This window comes from Oncorhynchus tshawytscha, unplaced genomic scaffold, assembly GCF_018296145.1.
Source record: "Oncorhynchus tshawytscha isolate Ot180627B unplaced genomic scaffold, Otsh_v2.0 Un_contig_956_pilon_pilon, whole genome shotgun sequence".
Lineage (NCBI taxonomy): Eukaryota > Metazoa > Chordata > Actinopteri > Salmoniformes > Salmonidae > Oncorhynchus > Oncorhynchus tshawytscha.
This window is the reverse complement of record NW_024609753.1, coordinates 208,683-232,500: the sequence shown is the minus strand read 5'-3', so window position 1 is coordinate 232,500 and position 23,818 is coordinate 208,683. Positions and strand designations below refer to the sequence as shown.

Below are 23,818 nucleotides of genomic sequence, written 5' to 3'. Positions count from 1 at the left end.
GGCCAAGGGGAAGGGGTAGGGCCAAGGGGAAGGGGTAGGGCCAAGGGGAAGGGCCAAGGGTAGGGCCAAGAGGAAGGGGTAGGGCCAAGAGGAAGGGGTAGGGCCAAGGGGAAGGGCCAAGGGTAGGGCCAAGAGGAAGGGGTAGGGCCAAGGGGAAGGGCCAAGGGTAGGGCCAAGAGGAAGGGCCAAGGGTAGGGCCAAGAGGAAGGGTAGGGCCAAGAGGAAGGGGTAGGGCCAAGGGGAAGGGCCAAGGGTAGGGCCAAGAGGAAGGGGTAGGGCCAAGAGGAAGGGGTAAGGGCCAAGGGAAGGGCCAAGGGTAGGGCCAAGAGGAAGGGGTAGGGCCAAGAGGAAGGGGTAGGGCCAAGGGGAAGGGGTAGGGCCAAGGGGTAGGGCCAAGGGGAAGGGGTAGGGCCAAGGGGAAGGGGTAGGGCCAAGAGGAAGGGGTAGGGCCAAGGGGAAGGGGTAGGGCCAAGGGGAAGGGGTAGGGCCAAGGGGAAGGGGTAGGGCCAAGGGGAAGGGTTCGGGAGTGAATTGGGACCGGCTGTTGAGTTCATTAGAGGCTTGGAGCAGATCTTACCCAGTGAGTCCCAGGGGTCGGAGATGGCCCCAGCAGCAGCCTGGGCCTGGGGGAGGGGGTGGTGGAGAGGGGTGCGGACGTTCCCCCCTGGCAGACTCCAGGAGTTGGCACTAGCAGTAGGAGGCACCTCAGATGACACAGCAAACACCTCCACCAGATCCATCATGGCAGACTGTCCACAGAGAAACAACAAGTAGGTTCTAATCATTACCTTCACTAGTGTCCCACCTCGTCAACAGCCAGTGAAACTGCAGGGCGCCAAATTCAAAACAACAGAAATCCCATAATTAAAATTCCTCAAACATACAAGTATTTTACACTATTTTAAAGGTACACTTGTTGTAAATCCAGCCACAGTGTCCGATTTCAAAAAGGCTTTATGACGAAAGCACACCAAACGATTATGTTAGGTCAGAGCCAAGTCACAGAAAAACACAGCCATCGATAGGCAATGACTTGAGAAACTACAAACCTCAGATTTCCCACTTCCTGGTTGGATTTTTTCTCAGGTTTTTGCCTGCCATATGAGTTCTGTTATGCTCACAGACATCATTCAAACAGCTTTATAAACTTTAGAAAATTCAGAGTGTTTTCTATCCAAATATACTAATTATATGCATATTCTAGCTTTTATGGCTGAGTAGCAGGCAGTTTAATTTGGGCACGCTTTTCATCCAAAATTCCCAAATGCTGCCCCCTACCCTAGAGAAGTTAAACACCTCCATCATGGCAGACTGTCCACAGAGAAAGAACAGAGAAGAGTTATGGGAAAGGAGGATAGTCATAGGACTTACAGGATAGGAGGATAGTTATAGGAGTTATAGGATAGGACGATAGTTATAGGAGTTATAGGATAGGACGATAGTTATAGGATAGGAGGATAGTCATAGGAGTTATAGGATAGGAGGATAGTTATAGGAGTTATAGGATAGGACGATAGTTATAGGAGTTATAGGATAGGAGGATAGTTATAGGATAGGAGGATAGTCATAGGAGTTATAGGATAGGAGGACAGTTATAGGATAGGAGGATAGTCATAGGGTTATAAGATAGGAGGATAGTCATAGGAGTTATAAGATAGGAGGATAGTCATAGGAGTTATAAGATAGGAGGATAGTCATAGGAGTTATAGGATAAGAGGATAGTTATAGGATAGGAGGATAGTTATAGGATAGGAGGATAGTCATAGGAGTTATAGGATAGGAGGACCGTTATAGGATAGGAGGATAGTCATAGGAGTTATAGGATAGGAGGATAGTCATAGGAGTTATAGGATAGGAGGATAGTTATAGGATAGGAGGATAGTCACAGGAGTTATAGGATAGGAGGACAGTCACAGGAGTTATCGGATAGGAGGACACTCACATGAGTTATAGGATAGGAGGATAGTCACAGGAGTTATCAGATAGGAGGATAGTTATATGAGTTATAAGATATAACATCTCAGCATATATTTTAGCCTTACATATGCTTTGACTCTCTACTATGGCCTCCAAAAGTATGTTGGCGCTATATAGCTCATACAGAGGACTTGACTGTTCTGGTTACTGTCTATATGGAGAGTACTATAGTGTTGACTGTTCTGGTTACTGTCCACATGGAGAGTACTATAGTGTTGACTGTTAGGGTTACTGTCTATATGGAGAGTACTATAGTGTTGACTGTTCTGGTTACTGTCCACATGGAGAGTACTATAGTGTTGACTGTTAGGGTTACTGTCCACATGGAGAGTACTATAGTGTTGACTGTTAGGGTTACTGTCTATATGGAGAGTACTATAGTGTTGACTGTTAGGGTTACTGTCCACATGGAGAGTACTATAGTGTTGACTGTTAGGGTTACTGTCTATATGGAGAGTACTATAGTGTTGACTGTTAGGGTTACTGTCCACATGGAGAGTACTATAGTGTTGACTGTTAGGGTTACTGTCTATATGGAGAGTACTATAGTGTTGACTGTTCTGGTTACTGTCTATATGGAGAGTACTATAGTGTTGACTGTTAGGGTTACTGTCTATATGGAGAGTACTATAGTGTTGACTGTTAGGGTTACTGTCCACATGGAGAGTACTATAGTGTTGACTGTTCTGGTTACTGTCTATATGGAGAGTACTATAGTGTTGACTGTTCTGGTTACTGTCTACATGGAGAGTACTATAGTGTTGACTGTTCTGGTTACTGTCTATATGGAGAGTACTATAGTGTTGACTGTTAGGGTTACTGTCCACATGGAGAGTACTATAGTGTTGACTGTTCTGGTTACTGTCTATATGGAGAGTACTATAGTGTTGACTGTTCTGGTTACTGTCTATATGGAGAGTACTATAGTGTTGACTGTTCTGGTTACAGTCTATATGGACACATGCTCCCTTTGGGAACTCAGACCAGGTTGTGCCCCACGCTCCCTTGGGGAACTCAGACCAGGTTGTGCCCCACGCTCCCTTAGGGAACTCAGACCAGGTTGTGCCTCACGCTCCCTTGGGGAACTCAGACCACGCTGTCCCCCACACTCCCTTAGGGAACTCAGACCAGGCTGTCCCCCACGCTCCCTTGGGGAACTCAGACCATGCTGTCCCCCACGCTCCCTTGGGGAACTCAGACCAGGTTGTGCCCCACGCTCCCTTGGGGAACTCAGACCACGCTGTCCCCCACACTCCCTTGGGGAACTCAGACCAGGCTGTCCCCCACGCTCCCTTAGGGGGAACTCAGACCACGCTGTCCCCCACACTCCCTTGGGGAACTCAGACCAGGTTGTGCCCCACGCTCCCTAGGGGAACTCAGACCACGCTGTCCCCCACACTCCCTTGGGGAACTCAGACCAGGCTGTCCCCCACGCTCCCTTAGGGAACTCAGACCAGGTTGTCCCCCACACTCCCCTGGGGAACTCAGACCATGTGATGCTATACCTCATCCCCCCCATACAGACAGAATCTAAAGACCACCAAGCCTGTCAAACATACGGTGTGGAAATGGACTGACAAGGCCATTAGGGAGTTAAAGGAGTGGCAAGACACCAGGGATTGGACCACATTGAAGGACAACAAGGCCAACATACACGACTACACAGACAGGGTCACAACCTACATCAGTGGATGTGAGGACAACTGCATACCATCAAATACTTTTCTATCACACAGCAACAACAAGCCATTGTTCACTGGTGAGCTTAGGGCTCTTCACAGTGCCAACGAGGAAGCCCACAGGCTCTCCGCTCTGCCAAAGACGACACAGGAGCAAGACCAGTGTCCTCTATGGAGAGGCCAAGATAAAGCTACAGTCAGGAATGAAGTCAGCCAGACAGCAACAGTTCTCCAGCAACAACAACTCATCTGTAAACTAAACCAGTTCTACTCCAGATTTGACTCACAAAGGCCCCTCACTGCAGAATAAACTAAACCAGTTTTACTCCAGATTTGACTCACAAAAGCCCCTCACTGCAGAATAAACTAAACCAGTTTTACTCCAGATTTGACTCACAAAAGCCCCTCACTGCAGAATAAACTAAACCAGTTCTACTCCAGATTTGACTCACAAAGGCCCCTCAATCACCAGGACAATAACCGTCCTTACCACTTCCCCCTCTCACCCATCTACCCACCCCTCCCTCTCCAGGTTCCTTTCTCATTTACCCTTCTGCCATCCCAGGAACTTCTCACCCCCCCCATCCTTCCCCCAGCCTGTCCCAGTCTGCCCCCCTCCTTCTCCCAGCCTGTCCCAGTCTGCCCCCCCCCTCCTCTTCTCCCAGCCTGTCCCAGTCTGCCCCCCCCCTCCCCCCGTCCCCCAGCCTGTCCCAGTCTGCCCCCCTGTCACCACGGAGCAGGAGGTCAACAGACTCTTTAGGAAACAGATCAGCAGGAAGGCTGCCGGCCGGACAAGGTCTTTCCAGCCACACTCAAGCACTGGGCTGACCAGCTCTCCCCTGTTTTCACTGACTAATTCAACCACCAAATCACCTACAGAGCTAACAGGTACTGTCCCATCTCTAAACCATCACCTCGACCCACTACAGTCCACCTACAGAGCTAACAGGTACTGTCCCATCTCTAAACCATCACCTCGACCCACTACAGTCCACCTACAGAGCTAACAGGTACTGTCCCATCTCTAAACCATCACCTCGACCCACTACAGTCCACCTACAGAGCTAACAGGTACTGTCCCATCTCTAAACCATCACCTCGACCCACTACAGTCCACCTACAGAGCTAACAGGTACTGTCCCATCTCTAAACCATCACCTCGACCCACTACAGTCCACCTACAGAGCTAACAGGTACTGTCCCATCTTTAAACCATCACCTTGACCCACTACAGTCCACCTACAGAGCTAACAGGTACTGTCCCATCTCTAAACCATCACCTCGACCACTACAGTCCACCTACAGAGCTAACAGGTACTGTCCCATCTCTAAACCATCACCTGGACCCACTACAGTCCACCTGAGCTAACAGGTACTGTCCCATCTCTAAACCATCACCTCGACCCAACAGTCCACCTACAGAGCTAACAGGTTTCCCATCTCTAAACCATCACCACCTGGAGTCCACCTACAGAGGATGTGGTCTCACCATCTCTAAACCATCACCTACACCCACTACAGTCCACCTACAGACTAACAGCACTGTCCCAACTCTAAACCATCACCTGGACCCACTACAGTCCACCTACAGAGCTAACAGGTACTGGTCTCTAAACCATCACCGCGACCCACTGTAGGTCCACCTACAGAGCTAACAGGTACTGTCCCATCTCTAAACCATCACCGCGACCCACTGTCCACCTGTTAGAGCTACTGTAGGTACTGTCCCATCTCTAAACCATCACCTCGACCCACTACAGTCCACCTACAGAGCTGGTGTGTCCCATCTCTAAACCATAGGTTAGACCCACTGGTAACTGTTATATACTGAGCTAAGAGGTACTGTCCCATCTCTAAACCATCACCTTACCCATGGTCCACCTATATACAGAGCTAACAGGTACTGTCCCATCTGTAAACCATCACCGGTACCCACTGTCCACCTACTGAGGTTATACAGGTACTATGGTGTCTCTAAACCATCATATACTGTCCACCTTAGAGCTAACAGGTATATACTGTAGGTCTATAAACCATCACCTGGTAACTGTTATATACTGAGGTTACATGGTGTGGTAACTGTTATAACTGTAGGTTACTATGGTCCACTGTTATATACTGTAGGTTATAAACCATCACCTAACTGTCCATATACTGAGCTAACAGGTAACTGTCCCATACTGTAAACCATCACCTCGACCCACTACAGTCCACCTACAGAGCTAGGTGTGGTAACTGTTATATACTGTAGGTTATATGTCCCATCTCTAAACCATCACCTACCCACTACAGTCCACCTATAGAGCTAACAGGTACTGTCCCATCTCTAAACCATCACTGACCCACTACAGTTACCTATAACAGGTACTGTCCCATCTCTAAACCATAGATGGTGTGGTAACTGTTATATACTGTAGGTTACATGGTGTGTAACTGTTATATACTGTAGGTTATATAGAGTGGTAACTGTTATATACTGTAAACCATCACCGGTGTGGTAACTACATATACACCTGTAGGTTAGCTAATGGGTAACTGTTATATACTGTAAACCATCACCGCGGTAACTGTTATCCACCTACTGTAGGTTAATAGGTGGTAACTGTCCCATCTCTAAACCATACCTCGATGGTGTGGTCCACCTGAGCTAACAGGTACTGTCCCATCTCTAAACCATCACCTCGACCCACTACAGTCCACCTACAGAGCTAACAGGTCTGTGGTCCACGCTGTGAACATGGGCCTACACTACATCCTCAAACACCTTTGTGAGGATATTGTTTGTGGACTTTAGCTTTGCGTTGAATGCCAATATCCCAGAACTGCTACAAGATAGACTCTCCCAGCTGAACGTGTCCAGCTGCATCTGCCAGTGGATCACTGACTTCCTGACCAACAGGACACAACACGTGAAGCTGGGAAAACACCTTTCAGACTCTTTATCCCTCGGCACCTGGAGCACCGCAAGGACGTGGTCTCACCTCTACTGAACTCACTCTACACCAATGACTACACCTCCAACAACGCACCTGTCAAACTACTGTAGGTTAGAGAGTGGTATGGTAACTGTTATATACTGTAGGTTAGATGGTGTGGTAACTGTTATATACTGTAGGTTAGATGGTGTGGTAACTGTTATATACTGTAGGTTAGATGGTGTGGTAACTGTTATATACTGTAGGTTAGATGGTGTGGTAACTGTTATATACTGTAGGTTAGATGGTGTGGTAACTGTTATATACTGTAGGTTATATAGAGTCGTATGGTGTGGTAACTGTTATATACTGTAGGTTATATAGAGTGGTAACTGTTATATACTGTAGGTTATATAGAGTAGTATGGTGTGGTAACTGTTATATACTGTAGGTTAGATGGTGTGGTAACTGTTATATACTGTAGGTTAGATGGTGTGGTAACTGTTATATACTGTAGGTTAGATGGTGTGGTAACTGTTATATACTGTAGGTTATATAGAGTGGTAACTGTTATATACTGTAGGTTAGATGGTGTGGTAACTGTTATATACTGTAGGTTATATAGAGTGGTAACTGTTATATACTGTAGGTTAGATGGTGTGGTAACTGTTATATACTGTAGGTTATATAGAGTCGTATGGTGTGGTAACTGTTATATACTGTAGGTTATATAGAGTGGTGTGGTAACTGTTATATACTGTAGGTTAGATGGTGTGGTAACTGTTATATACTGTAGGTTACATAGAGTCGTATGGTGTGGTAACTGTTCCTACCCCAATTCCACCAGACGCCGCCTCTCGTTTACTCTCCTCCAGAGCTTTTTGGAGCAACGACTCGTCTCCTTGGCGACTCCGTTGCTCCTGGCAACACACACAGACACATGGAAGCTGTTAGGCATGACATGGCTCGGAGACAAGCTCACTGATTCACTAACACACACTTGCTGTCTACCAAATGGCCCCCTATTTCCATATGCAGTGCATTATGGGTCTAAAGTAGTGCACTATATAGGGAATAGGGCCCTGGTCTAAAGTAGTGCACTATATAGGGAATAGGGCTCTGGTCTAAAGTAGTGCACTATATAGGGAATAGGGCTCTGGTCTACAGTAGTGCACTATGTAGGGAATAGGGCCCTGGTCTAAAGTAGTGCACTATAGAGGGAATAGGGCTCTGGTCTAAAGTAGGGCCCTATATAGGGAATAGGGCTCTGGTCTACAGTAGTGCACTATGTAGGGAATAGGGCCCTGGTCTACAGTAGTGCACTATATAGGGAATAGGGCTCTGGTCTACAGTAGTGCACTATGTAGGGAATAGGGCTCTGGTCTAAAGTAGTACACTTTATAGGGAATAGGGCTCTGGTCTACAGTAGTGCACTATGTAGGGAATAGGGCCCTGGTCTAAAGTAGTGCACTATGTAGGGAATAGGGCCCTGGTCTAAAGTTCTGCACTATATAGGGAATAGGGCTCTGGTCTACAGTAGTGCACTATGTAGGGAATAGGGCCCTGGTCTAAAGTAGTGCACTATGTAGGGAATAGGACCCTGGTCTAAAGTAGTGCACTATATAGGGAATAGGGCCCTGGTCTAAAGTAGTGCACTATATAGGGAATAGGGCTCTGGTCTAAAGTAGTGCACTATATAGGGAATAGGGCCCTGGTCTACAGTAGTACTAACTCAGAGAAATGCGTGGTTAGACAACAACACAGACTACTAGACCACAACAACACAGACTACTAGACCACAACAATACAGACTACTAGACCACAACAACACAGACTACTAGACCACAACAACACAGACCACAACAACACAGACTACTAGACCACAACAACACAGACAACTAGACCACAACAACACAGACCACAACAGACTACCACAACAACACAGACTACAACAACACAGACTACTAGACCACAACAACACAGACTACTAGACCACAACAACACAGACTACTAACCACAACAACACAGACTACTAAACCACAACAACACAGACTACTAAACCACAACAACACAGACTACTAAACCACAACAACACAGACTACTAGACCACAACAACACAGACTACTAGACCACAACAACACAGACTACAAGACCACAACAACACAGACTACTAGACCACAACAACACAGACTACTAGACCACAACAACACAGACTACTAGACCACAACAACACAGACTACTAGACCACAACAACACAGACTACTAGACCACAACAACACAGACTACTAGACCACAACAACACAGACTAATAGACCACAACAATACAGACCACAACAACACAGACTAATAGACCACAACAACACAGACTACTAGACCACAACAACACAGACTACTAGACCACAACAACACAGACTACTAGACCACAACAACACAGACTACTAGACCACAACAATACAGACTACTAGACCACAACAATACAGACTACTAGACCACAACAACACAGACTACTAGACCACAACAACACAGACTACTAGACCACAACAATACAGACTACTAGACCACAACAACACAGACTACTAGACCACAACAACACAGACTACAAGACCACAACAACACTAGACCACAACAACACAGACTACTAGACCACAACAACACAGACTACAACAACACAGACTAGACCACAACAACACAGACTACTAGACCACAACAACACAGACTACTAGACCACAACAACACAGACTAATAGACCACAACAACACAGACTAATAGACCACAACAACACAGACCACAACAACACAGACTAATAGACCACAACAACACAGACTACTAGACCACAACAACACAGACTACTAGACCACAACAACACAGACTAATAGACCACAACAATACAGACCACAACAACACAGACTAATAGACCACAACAACACAGACTACTAGACCACAACAACACAGACTACTAGACCACAACAACACAGACTACTAAACCACAACAATACAGACTACTAGACCACAACAACACAGACTACTAAACCACAACAACACAGACTACTAGACCACAACAATACAGACTACTAGACCACAACAACACAGACTACTAGACCACAACAATACAGACTACTAGACCACAACAACACAGACTACTAGACCACAACAACACAGACTACTAGACCACAACAATACAGACTACTAGACCACAACAATACAGACTACTAGACCACAACAATACAGACTACTAGACCACAACAACACAGACTACTAGACCACAACAATACAGACTACTAGACCCCACACATACTGACTCCCACATACTGACTCCCACATACTGACTCCCACATACTGACTCCCACACATACTGACTCCCACATACTGACTCCCACACATACTGACTCCCACACACACTGACTCCCACATACTGACTCCCACATACTGACTCCCACATACTGACTCCCACACACACTGACTCCCACATACTGACTCCCACATACTGACTCCCACACATACTGACTCCCACACACACTGACTCCCACATACTGACTCCCACATACTGACTCCCACACAAACTGACTCCACACATACTGACTCCCACACATACTGACTCCCACATACTGACTCCCACATACTGACTCCCACATACTGACTCCCACATACTGACTCCCACATACTGACTCCCACATACTGACTCCCACACATACTGACTCCCACACACTGACTCACACACTGACTCCCACATACTGACTCCCACATACTGACTCCCACATACTGACTCCCACATACTGACTCCCACACACACTGACTCCCACATACTGACTCCCACATACTGACTCCCACATACTGACTCCCACATACTGACTCCCACTACTGACTCCCACATACTGACTCCCACACACTGACTCCCACATACTGACTCCCATACTGACTCCCACATACTGACTCCCACATACTGACTCCCACATACTGACTCCCACATACTGACTCCCACATACTGACTCCCACATACTGACTCCCACATACTGACTCCCACACTCCCATACTGACTCCCACATACTGACTCTCCCACATACTGACTCCCACACACACTGACTCCCACATACTGACTCCCACACACACTACTGACTCCCACACATACTGACTCCCACACATACTGACTCCCACACATACTGACTCCCACACATACTGACTCCCACACACTGACTGACTCCCACATACTGACTCCCACATACTGACTCCCACATACTGACTCCCACACATACTCTCCCACACATACTGACTCCCACATACTGACTCCCACACATACTGACTCCCACACATACTGACTCCCACACATACTGACTCCCACACATACTGACTCCACACAACTGACTCCCACATACTGACTCCACACATACTGACTCCCACACATACTGACTCCCACACACACTGACTCCCACACATACTGACTCCCACACACACTGACTCCCACACATACTGACTCCCACACACTCCCACACATACTGACTCCCACACATACTGACTCCCACACACACACACTCCCACACATACTGACTCCCACACATACTGACTACACATACTGACTCCCACATACTGACTCCCACATACTGACTCCCACACTCCACACATACTGACTCCCACATACTGACTCCAACATACTGACTCCCACACACTGACTCCTGACTCCCACATACTGACTCCCACATACTGACTCCCACATACTGACTCCCACATACTGACTCCCACATACTGACTCCCACATACTGACTCCACTGACTCCCACACACACTGACTCCCACATACTGACTCCCACATACTGACTCCCACATACTGACTCCCACATACTGACTCCACACATACTGACTCCCACATACTGACTCCACACACATACTGACTCACACATACTGACTCCACACATACTGACTCCCACACACACTGACTCCCACATACTGACTCCCACATACTGACTCCACACATACTGACTCCCACATACTGACTCCACACATACTGACTCCACACACACTGACTCCACACACATACTGACTCCACACATAGTCAGACATACGCATAGACACAACACATACACATAGACACAACACATACACATAGACACAACACATACACGGGTCACACAACAACAACAACACATGTCTAGAAGCTGGACAAGACATGTGAGAAGGAAGACAAGACATCAGAGAGAGAGTCTACTCCGGTCAGAGAAGAGAGGAGAGCACCAGTCACTCAGTGAGTAACTGCTTCCATTGTGCCACCCTGGCAGAGAGAGGGGAGGGAGGGGGGAGGTTAGATAGAGAGAGAGGGGGTGGAGAGAGAAGGGGTGAGAGAGAGAGGGGGTAGAGATAGAGAGAGGGGGGGAGAGAGAGAGAAGGGGTAGAGAGAGACAGAGAGAGGGGGGGGTAGAGACAGAGAGGGGGGTAGAGAGAGGGGGGTAGAGAGAGAGAGAAGGGGGTAGAGACAGAGAGGGGGGTAGAGGCAGAGCGGGGGGGGTAGAGACAGAGAGGGGGGTAGAGAGGGAGAGAAGGGGGTAGAGAGAGAGAGGGGGGTAGAGACAGAGAGAGGGGGGTAGAGACAGAGAGAGGGGGGTAGAGAGAGAGAGAGGGGGGTAGAGAGAGAGAGAATGGGGGTAGAGAGAGAGACAGAGAGGGGGGGTAGAGACAGAGAGAGGGGGTAGAGAGAGACAGAGAGGGAGGGTAGAGACAGAGAGAGGGGGTAGAGACAGAGAGGGGGGATAGAGACAGAGAGAGGGGGTAGAGACAGAGAGGGGGGTAGAGACAGAGAGGGGGGTAGAGAGAGAGAGGGGGGTAGAGAGAGAGAGGGGGGGTAGAGACAGAGTTACCAGTCTAGAGAAACAGAGTGAGTTCCCAGTCAAGAGAAACAGAGTGAGTTCCCAGTCAATAGAAGCAGAGTGAGTTCCCTGTCAAGAGAAGCAGAGTGAGTTCCCAGTCAAGAGAAACAGAGTGAGTTCCCAGTCAAGAGAAACAGAGTGAGTTCCCAGTCAAGAGAAACAGAGTGAGTTCCCAGTCTAGAGGAACAGAGTGAGTTCCCAGTCTAGAGAAACAGAGTGAGTTCCCAGTCAAGAGAAACAGAGTGAGTTCCCTGTCAAGAGAAACAGAGTGAGTTCCCAGTCTAGAGAAACAGAGTGAGTTCCCAGTCTAGAGAAACAGAGTGAGTTCCCAGTCAAGAGAAACAGAGTGAGTTCCCAGTCAAGAGAAACAGAGTGAGTACCCAGTCAATAGAATCAGAGTGAGTTCCCAGTCAAGAGAAACAGAGTGAGTTCCCAAGTCAAGAGAAACAGAGTGAGTTCCCAGTCTAGAAACAGAGTTCCCAGTCAAGAGAAACAGAGTGAGTTCCCAGTCTAGAGAAACAGAGTGAGTTCCCAGTCTAGAGAAACAGAGTGAGTTCCCAGTATAGAGAAACAGAGTGAGTTCCCAGTCAAGAGAAACAGAGTGAGTTCCCAGTTTAGAGAAGCAGAGTGAGTTCCCAGTCTAGAGAAACAGAGTGAGTTCCCAGTCTAGAGAAGCAGAGTGAGTTCCCAGTCTAGAGAAACAGAGTGAGTTCCCAGTCTAGAGAAACAGAGTGAGTTCCCAGTCTAGAGAAACAGAGTGAGTTCCCAGTCTAGAGAAGCAGAGTGAGTTCCCAGTCTAGAGGGTAAAACATTGACACGGTGATGAGCAGCCAGACAGACAGAAGGAAAGGAAGACAGAGAGGTGTTGAGCAGAGCTGAAGGACCCGAAGGCTTAAAGACACAGGGGGCTCAGGGGGAGAGAACACCTCTCAGTGGGCCAAACCTAGTCCCTATGTAGTGCACTACTTTGGGCCAGAGACCTATGTGGCTAGTCTGGTCAAGCAGTCTGAGTTTCTGTCTCACTCCGCCATAATGTGAGTTGGCGAGATCAGGCCGGTTCTATCAGGCCACTATAGCGCAGTGCACTACATAGTGACTAGGATGCCATCTGGGACATGACTAGGGGCACTACTGGGGGCACTACCTGCTGGTGCTCCTCTTTGCTCAGGCTCAGGGCGATCTGGAGCTGTCTCTCTTCATCCATATCCAAGGCAACCGGAGGAGGCGAGGCCGGCTATAAGGGAGCCAATCGGTGGAGTGGAGGAGGGGAAATACAAATCAGTCGTTGGTGGATAAATAAAAACACTTCCTAACCTGTCTTGATATTCACATTGGTGCGGTTCCAGGTTGTCTTTTTTACAGACGCACTGCGAATCTCAGTAGAACGCTGTATCACATCATGTGGTTGCTGAGATGTGCAAAATAGATGACCTGGAACGCCACCATTGTTGATACATTGCATGGAAGGCAAGCCCTCTTTGACCCTCCCCAAGACAGGGATTGGCGTGTACACCAGAAGAGGTCAGAGGGCGGGATCTCATACCATTGGTCTAAAGAGAGAGGGAGATGGTGCTATTGGTTAGTGGAAACAGAAGGATGCAGCCTTATCCCATCTGTGACGAGAGAAAAGGTGCAGTACAGCAGGCTGCTCTGCTGTTCAGGAACCAGGGTCAAAGTTAATTTGACCCACAGGTCTAAGAAAGAGAGAGAGAGAGAGACAGAGACAGAGAGAGAGAGAGAGAGAGAGAGAGAGAGAGAGACAGAGAGACAGACAGAGAGAGAGAGAGAGAGAGAGAGAGAGAGAGAGAGAGACAGAGAGAGAGACAGAGAGAGAGAGACAGAGAGAGAGAGAGAGAGAGAGAGAGAGAGAGAGAGAGAGAGAGAGAGAGAGAGAGAGAGAGAGAGAGAGAGAGAGAGACAGAGAGAGAGCTTGCAGCAGCAGGAGGTAGAATGGTTTGGTTAGGGTTTAGCATTGCAAAATTCTCGTAACCTTCCTGAAATTCCCTAATTTCCCAGAAATCCCAGTTGAAGGATTCCCAGAATCAGGAGGGAGAGAGATCTCCAAACAGGATTTATGGGAAACCTGGGAATTTTGGGGAATGTTTCTGGATTTTTACAACCCTAGTTTAGGGTATGAGGATGCAGGGGGCTCGAGGGGCTACATCTCAGCAGTACCTTCTGAGCTTCCTCCTTGCTGAGGCTCAGGGCGATCTGGAGCTGAGTCTGTTCATCAGTGTCCACCGGGGGAGCAGGCTGGAGTGTTAAAGGGGGTGGTGTTATTAGCAGGGCTGACTGCACTCAAAACACTTCTACTTTTCATGTGTTTCTAGTCAGGGATCAGGGACACCAGGTGACTCCGGCACATAAATGACCTCGAAACACTTCTACTTTTCATGTGTTTCTAGTCAGGGATCAGGGACACCAGGTGACTCCGGCACATAAATGACCTCAAAACACTTCTACTTTTCATGTGTTTCTAGTCAGGGATCAGGGACACCAGGTGACTCCGGCACATAAATGACCTCAAAACACTTCTACTTTTCATGTGTTTCTAGTCAGGGATCAGGGACACCAGGTGACTCCGGCACATAAATGACCTCGAAACACTTCTACTTTTCATGTGTTTCTAGTCAGGGATCAGGGACACCAGGTGACTCCGGCACATAAATGACAATGATGAATTAACTAACGGGTAGAAAAGAACACCTGAAATCATTTGTCTCTCGACAGCCAGTAGATCAATAAGCTCTGGGTTAGGAGTTGGACTAACAACTGGAAATTGAAAGTCTGTAAAAGTTGACCAATAGGTGTTGAACAAAAGGACCTAAGATATTGTAGTGTTTTATAAAAGGACCTAAGATATTGTAGTGTTTTACAAAAGGACCTAAGATATTGTAGTGTTTTATAAAAGGACCTAAGATATTGTAGTGTTTTATAAAAGGACCTAAGATATTGTGGTGTTGAACAAAAGGACCTAAGATATTGTAGTGTTTTATGAAAGGACCTAAGATATTGTAGTGTTTTATAAAAGGACCTAAGATATTGTAGTGTTTTATAAAAGGACCTAAGATATTGTGTGTTGAACAAAAGGACCTAAGATATTGTGTGTGTTTTACAAAAGGACCTAAGATATTGTGTGTGTTTTATAAAAGGACCTAAGATATTGTAGTGTTTTATAAAAGGACCTAAGATATTGTAGTGTTGAACAAAAGGACCTAAGATATTGTAGTGTTTTATAAAAGGACCTAAGATATTGTAGTGTTTTATAAAAGGACCTAAGATATTGTGGTGTTGAACAAAAGGACCTAAGATATTGTGGTGTTGAACAAAAGGACCTAAGATATTGTAGTGTTTTATAAAAGGACCTAAGATATTGTAGTGTTGAACAAAAGGACCTAAGATATTGTAGTGTTTTATAAAAGGACCTAAGATATTGTAGTGTTGAACAAAAGGACCTAAGATATTGTAGTGTTGAACAAAAGGACCTAAGATATTGTGGTGTTGAACAAAAGGACCTAAGATATTGTAGTGTGTTTTACAAAAGGACCTAAGATATTGTGGTGTTGAACAAAAGGACCTAAGATATTGTGGTGTTGAACAAAAGGACCTAAGATATTGTAGTGTTGAACAAAAGGACCTAAGATATTGTAGTGTTTTATAAAAGGACCTAAGATATTGTGGTGTTGAACAAAAGGACCTAAGATATTGTAGTGTTGAACAAAAGGACCTAAGATATTGTGGTGTTGAACAAAAGGACCTAAGATATTGTAGTGTTTTATAAAAGGACCTAAGATATTGTGGTGTTGAACAAAAGGACCTAAGATATTGTAGTGTTTTAAAAGGACCTAAGATATTGGACCTAAGATATTGTAGTGTTGAACAAAAGGACCTAAGATATTGTAGTGTTGAACAAAAGGACCTAAGATATTGTAGTGTTTTACAAAAGGACCTAAGATATTGTGGTGTTGAACAAAAGGACCTAAGATATTGTAGTGTTTTACAAAAGGACCTAAGATATTGTAGTGTTTTACAAAAGGACCTAAGATATTGTGGTGTTGAACAAAAGGACCTAAGATATTGTAGTGTTTTACAAAAGGACCTAAGATATTGTAGTGTTTTACAAAAGGACCTAAGATATTGTAGTGTTTTACAAAAGGACCTAAGATATTGTAGTGTTTTATAAAAGGACCTAAGATATTGTGGTGTTGAACAAAAGGACCTAAGATATTGTGGTGTTTTACAAAAGGACCTAAGATATTGTGTGTGTTTTATAAAAGGAGCTAAGTGTTTTTCAGTCCCAGGCCTTGGTGCAGAATGCACCATCTAACAACACAGAGACACAGAGGCCATTCAGTGCCATCAATACCAGGCTAGCTAACAGTGGATCAATACCAGGCTAGCTAACAGTGGATCAATACCAGGCTAGCTAACAGTGCCATCAATACCAGGCTAGCTAACAGTGGATCAATACCAGGCTAGCTAACAGTGGATCAATACCAGGCTAGCTAACAGTGGATCAATACCAGGCTAGGCTATGGATCAATAGCTCCGTCCAGTCCAGTCACTCATTCACTCAGCACAGCTGCCGGCGGATCACTCTGCAGCATCGCACTCTGTCATTGGCCAGGTCGGCGGCCAACTCTGAGTATCAGTGTCTTTGATTGGCCAGGTGTTATAGATCGCATCACAAGGAGAGAGGGGTGATATTGGTTTCTATTTAAGGCTCAGTGAAATGGATGACACTCAGAGGACAGAGAGAGAGAGAGAGAGAGAGAGAGAGAGAGCGATTTGAGCTCTGCAGGGGAGTGTGTATGAGTGGGAGGGAGGCAGCCACGTTCATAACATTCTCACACTGCATGTAGTCAGAGTGTGTCAGTGCCTCTTGTTCAGTGTGTGTGTGTGTGTGTGTGTGTGTGTGTGTGTGTGTGTGTGTGTGTGTGTGTGTGTGTGTGTGTGTGTGTGTGTGTGTGTGTGTGTGTGTGTGTGTGTGTGTGTGTGTGTGTGTGTGTGTGTGTGTGTGTGTGTGTGTGTGTGTGTACTGTGTGTGTGAGTGTGTTACCTTTTCACTCTCCTCTCGGCTCATGGCCAGAGCCAGCTGCAGTTGTAGCTCCTCCTCCCCGCTGGTCTGTGGGCGGGCCTGCTCCATGTCTGATGCGGCACGGCGAGGAGAGGAAGAGGTGGCTGGGAGGAGGAAGAGGAGGAAAGAGGGAGTGGAGAAAGAGAGAGAGAGAAAGAGGAGGGAGGTGGCAGAGGAGAGGTAGAGAGAAAGAGAGGGAGGGAGAAAGAGATTGAGAGGGAGGAGGGAGAGGTGGGGGAGAAAGAGGAGGAGAGGTAGAGAAAGAGAGGGAGGGAGAAAGAGATTGAGAGGGAGGAGGGGGAGGTGGGGGAGAGAAAGAGGAGGAGAGGGAGAGAGGGGCAGGTGGCAGAGGAGAGAGAGTGTGTGATTTTTAAGAGCAGAGTTTTAGTGGAGAGAGCTGGGTTTGCATGTTAAGTCTGCTGTCCAACCACTGTGTGTTGTGTTATTCCAGCAGGCCTGTGTTGGCATGGCATGCTCTGCCTTGGTCTGCAAGACTGCACCCCAAATGGCCCCCTATTGTCTATTTAGTGCACTACTTTTGACTATGGACCCTGGTCCTAAGTAGTGCACTATATTGGGAATAGGGGGCCATTAGGGACGGATCCTAACTGCTGCTCTCTGCCTCCTGCACTAGGAACAATGGTGGCTTTTGTGGAGTAGGTAAAGGAGGTATTTATTCATTTTAATTAGATTTTACCTTTAACTTGGCAAGTCACTTAAGAACAAATTCTTATTTTCAACGACGGCCTACCAGGGAACAGTGTGTTAACTGCCTTGTTCAGGGGCAGAACCACAGATCTTTTACCTTGTCAGTTCGGGGATTCAATCTTGCAACCTTTCGGTTACTAGTCCGACGCTCTAACCACTAGGCTAGCTGCACCCCCCCCAAGTAAAGGAGGTTGATGAGTAGAGGAGGCAGAGGAGGTAGATGAGTAGAGGGTCGAGGGGGTAGAAGGTGTACTGGGGGTGGAGGAGTAGGTGGGTAGTGAGGATAGAGGGGTAGTGGAGGTAGATATGTAGAGGGGATAGATGGGTAGGGGGGTAGAGGAGGTGGCAGGGGCAGAGGAGTAGATGGGTTGTGAAGGTAGAGAGGTAATGGAGGTAGATAAGTAGAGGGGTAGTGGGGGCCATGGCTGTAAGGGTGGGGGGTTATGGCTATTAGGGGAGGGGAGGTCATGGCTGTAAGGGGGTGGGGTCATGGCTATAAGGCAAGGGGAGGTCATGGCTATAAGGGGAGGGGAGGTCATGGCTGTAAGGGGGTCATGGCTGTAAGGGGTGGGGTCATGGCTGTAAGGGGTGGGGTCATGGCTGTAAGGGGGTGGGGTCATGGCTTTAAGGGGGTGGTGTCATGACTGTAAGGGGGTGGGGTCATGGCTGTAAGGGGAGGGGGTCATGGCTGTAAGGGGGTGGGTTCATGGCTGTAAGGGGGTGGTGTCATGGCTGTAAGGGGGTAGGGTCATGGCTATAAGGGGGTGGTGTCATGGCTGTAAGGGGGTAGGGTCATGGCTATAAGGGGGTGGTGTCATGACTCTAAGTGTGGGGGGTTATGGCTGTAAGGGGGTGGGGTCATGGCTGTAAGGGGGTGGGGTCATGGCTGTAAGGGGGTGGGGTCATGGCTGTAAGGGGGTCATGACAGAATGGGAAGTAGGGGGTCATGGCTGTAAGGTGTGGGTGGGGGTCATGGCTGTAAGGGAGGGGGATCATGGCTGTAAGGGAGGGGGGGCTGTGGAGGGAAGGAGGGGGGCAGTACTGTATATACATCCCAAATGGCACCCTATTCCCGATGTAGTGCACTACTTTTCACCAGAGCCCCTATAAAAGGCAATAATAGTGTGATTTGGAACGAGGCCATTGGCACGGTCCAGTCTATCTCTGCTGAACCCCAATCACTTCCAGTACACCGCCTCTCAATGTGGCCTGCCTGGGCTGGACTGTCGTCTGGCTGGGCCGGCTGGGACCTGGGTTCAAATACTATTCCATATCTTCTCAAATATTGCGAGCGTTTGCTTTAGCCTGCCTGCAGTGCCAGGTGGGCGGGATCTCTTCTATGGGTTCCGTTACGCCAGACACGCTCAATCAAAGCACAGACAAAGTAGTTTGAAATGATTTTCAAATTGTATTTGAACCCAGGTCTGTCTGGGACGGGACAGGGAGCTACTGCCACAGTGCCAGGCCAACCCTCTGACCCCCACTCAACCACCCAGCCCCAGCCCATCCATCAGGTCCATCTAAACCTGCAACGACAGACAGGACAGACAGACTCAAAGATCATCAATCCAGGACACATAGTATGTCCTCCACCGTCATTGACCAGACTATCCTTCTGTAACAATGCTGAAATGGAGCAGGAATCAGGCCAGAGTGACTGATGCATATTATGGAATATGTCAATATGGACGTAGTCTGAATCATTTCACAGTAATTATCTCCAAAGTATGTAGTACAATAAAAAGTATGTAGTAGTATAAAAAGTATGTAGTAGTATAAAAAGTATGACAGTAATATTTAAAAAAATAAGTGTGTGCGTGTGCGAGTGTGTGGGGGGGTGTGTGGGGGGGAAGTCCGTGTTGCCCTTCAACAGCCCCAAAACATCACTGCTCTAGAGGAGATCTGCATGGAGGAATGGGCCAAAATACCAGCAACAGTGTGTGAAAACCTTGTGAAGACTTACAGAAAACGTTTGACCTCTGTCATTGCCAACAAAGGGTATATAACAAAGTATTGAGATAAACTTTTGTTATTGACCAAATACTTATTTTCCACCATAATTTGCAAATAAATTCATTAAAAATCCTACAATGTGATTTTCTGGATTTTTTTTCTCATTTGGTCTGTAACTATGGTTGAAGTGTACCTATGATGATAATTACAGGCCTCTCTCGTCTTTTTAAGTGGGAGAACTTGCACAATTGGTGGCTGACTAAATACTTTTTTGCCCCACTGTATAGTACCAGTCAAAAGTTTGGAAACACCTACTCATTCAAGGGTTTGTCTTTATTATTACTATTTTCTACATTGTAGAATAATAGTGACGACATTAAAACAATGAAATAACACATATGGAATCATGTAGTAACCAAAATAGTGTTAAACAAATCAATTTAATATTTGAGATTCTTCAAATAGCCACCATTTGCCTTGAAGACAGCTTTGCACATTCTTGGCATTCTCTCAACTATCTTCATGAGGTAGTCAACTGGAATGCTTTTCCAACAGTCTTGAAGGAGTTCCCACATATGCTGAGCACTTGTTGGCTGCTTTTCCTTCACTCTGCGGTCCAACTCATCCCAAACCATCTCAATTGGGTTGAGTTTGGGGGATTGTGGAGGCCAGGTCATCTGATGCAGCCCTCCATCACTCTCCTTCTTAGTCAAATAGCCCTTACATTGTCCTGTTGAAGAACAAATGATAGTCCCACTAAGTGCAAACCAGATGTGATGGCGTATCGCTGCAGAATGCTGTGGTAGCCATGCTGGTTAAGTGTGCCTTGAATTCTAAATAAATCACATACAGTGTCACCAGCACCACCACACCATCACACCTCCTCCTCCTTGCTTCACGTTTGGAACGACACATGAGGAGATCATCCGTTCACCTACTCTGCATCTCACAAAGACACGGTGGTTGGAACCATAAATCGCAAATTTGGACTCATCAGACCAAAGGACAGATTTCCACCGGTCTAATGTCCATTGCTCGCGTTTTTTGGCCCAAGCAAGTCTCTTCTTCTTATTGGTGTCCTTTAGTAGTGGTTTCTTTGCAGCAATTGGTTACTGCATGATTCGATATGTGTTATTTCATAGGTTTGACGTCTTCACTATTATTCTACAACGTAGAAAATAGTAAAAATAAAGATGAGTAGGTGTGTCCAAACTTTTGACTGGTACTGTATATATACACTACCGTTCAAAAGTTTGGGGTCACTTAGAAATGTCCTTGTTTTTTAAAGAAAAGCACATTTTGTCAATTAAAATAACATTAATTTGATCAGAAATAGTGTAAACATTTTTAATGTTGTAAATGACTATTGTAGCTGGAAATGGCAGATTTTTTATGGAATATCTACATAGGTGTACAGACTACAGAGGCCCATTATCAGCAACCATCACTCCTGTGTTCCAATGGCACGTTGTGTTAGCTCATCCAAGTTTAGCATTTTAAAAGGCTAGTTGATCATTAGAAAACCCTTTAGCAATTATGTTAGCGCAACTGAAAACTATTGTTCTGATTAAAGAAGCAATAAAACTGGCCTTCTTTAGACTAGTTGAATATCTGGAGCATCAGCATTTGTGGGTTCGATTACAGGCTCAAAAGGGCCAGAAACAAAGACTTTATTCTGAAACTCGTCAGTCTATTCTTGTTCTGAGAATAGAAGTCTATTCCATGTGAGAAATTTGCAAGAAACTGAAGATCTCGTACAACGCTGTGTACTACTCCCTTCACAGAACAGCGCAAACTGGCCCTAACCAGAATAGAAAGAGGAGTGGGAGGCCCCGGTGCACAACTGAGCAAGAGGACAAGTACATTAGAGTTTCTAGTTTGAGAAACAGATTGGACAAGTCCTCAAATGGCAGATTGGACAAGTCCTCAAATGGCAGCTTCATTAAATAATACCCGCAAAACACCAGTCTCAAAGTCAACAGTGAAGAGGCGACTCCGGGATGCTGGCCTTCTAGGCAGAGTTCCTCTGTCCAGTGTCTGTGTTCTTTTGCCCATCTTAATCTTTTATTTTCATTGGCCAGTCTGAGATATGGCTTTTTCTTTTGCAACTCTGCCTAGAAGGCCAGCATCCCGGAGTCGCCTCTTCACTGTTGAGACTGGTGTTTTGCAAAAACAAGGACATTTCTAAGTGACCCCAAACATTTGAACGGTAGTGTACATACATATATTTTTTTACATTTTTCTCAGGATGTAAAAAAAGTTTTCAGTCTAAACTTAAATAACTAAAACCACATATAAAGTTTGTAGAAAAGATAACGGACCTATACATTTTTAAATAACAATCACCAAAATATTAAAACTAGAAAGTCAGGGAGAATACTTAATTTTATTATTATTATTCTGCATTCAGGAGTATGTTTGTCATGGCATGGGGCCCCCATTGATTCTGTTATAATGTTTGAGTCACTCAGATAGCATAAGCCATTGCGAAAATATGTAGATTTGAATGAAATGAACTTTAAAACTGCACATTTTGTCATTGCGGTCAACAGGAGGGTCTCTAAAATGTCCAGTCGGCGACTGCACCAGTGGCCACGCCCCCACCACGCCCATCGCCTAAGCCACATTTTAACCCAGAAAAAACTCTGGTGTGTGTGTGGGAAAATCAAACATGCCACAGACACCAGAAGTATAACATTAACACAGTGTGACTAACTGAAACCATGCTCATGCTACTTAGCTTCCCACACACAACCTTTACACAGCTGGTGCACAGACCGCACTCAGCTGGTGCAGAGGCTGCACACAGCTGGTGATGAGACCACACACATGATATTACACTGGCAACTGGCTTTGGTCTCTGCACCATCCTTCTGTACTGTTCAACAACTCCACCACATCCTACTGTATCATAATACTACTGTACTATCCAACAACTCCACCACATCCTACTGTATCATAAAACTACTGTACTAACACCACATCCTACTGTATCATACTACTACTGTACTATCTAACAACTCCACCACATCCTACTGTATCATAAAACTACTAACAACTCCACTACATCCTACTGAGTCATAATACTACTGTACTATCTAACAACTCCACCACATCCTACTGTATCATACTACTACTGTACTATCTAACAACTCCACCACATCCTACTGTATCATACTACTACTGTACTATCCAACAACTCCACCATATCCTACTGTATCATAAAACTACTGTACTATCTAACAACTCCACCACATCCTACTGTATCATCTAACAACTCCACCACATCCTACTGTACTATCTAACAACTCCACCGCATCCTACTGTATCATAAAACTACTGTACTAACACCTACACCACATCCTACTGTATCATAAAACTACTGTACTAACACCTACACCACATCCTACTGTATCATAATACTACTGTATTATCTAACAACTCTACCACATCCTACTGTATCATAAAACTACTGTACTATCTAACAACTCCACCACTTCCTACTGTATCATAAAACTACTGTACTATCCAACAACTCCACCACATCCTACTGTATCATAAAACTACTGTACTATCTAACAACTCCACCACATCCTACTGTATCATAATACTACCAACAACTCCACCACATCCTACTGTATCATAATACTACTAACAA

The 23,818-nt window shown here is 46.1% G+C and overlaps 1 protein-coding gene across 2 annotated transcripts in view; it reads right to left on the bottom strand.

Moving 5' to 3' along the window:
- epn3a (epsin 3a) overlaps positions 1-23,818 on the bottom strand; it is a 65,262-nt gene that overhangs the window by 10,766 nt on the left and 30,678 nt on the right. Inside the window, exons 7-11 of one of the 2 annotated variants that reach the window (XM_042317591.1) lie at positions 17,482-17,603; positions 14,598-14,675; positions 13,567-13,656; positions 7,405-7,491; positions 578-749 (exon numbers count right to left, since the gene is read on the bottom strand). In XM_042317591.1, the coding sequence (XP_042173525.1) occupies positions 578-749; positions 7,405-7,491; positions 13,567-13,656; positions 14,598-14,675; positions 17,482-17,603 (549 nt within the window). The remainder of the gene's footprint in view (positions 1-577; positions 750-7,404; positions 7,492-13,566; positions 13,657-14,597; positions 14,676-17,481; positions 17,604-23,818) is intronic. The other variant, XM_042317592.1, reaches the window with a different exon arrangement.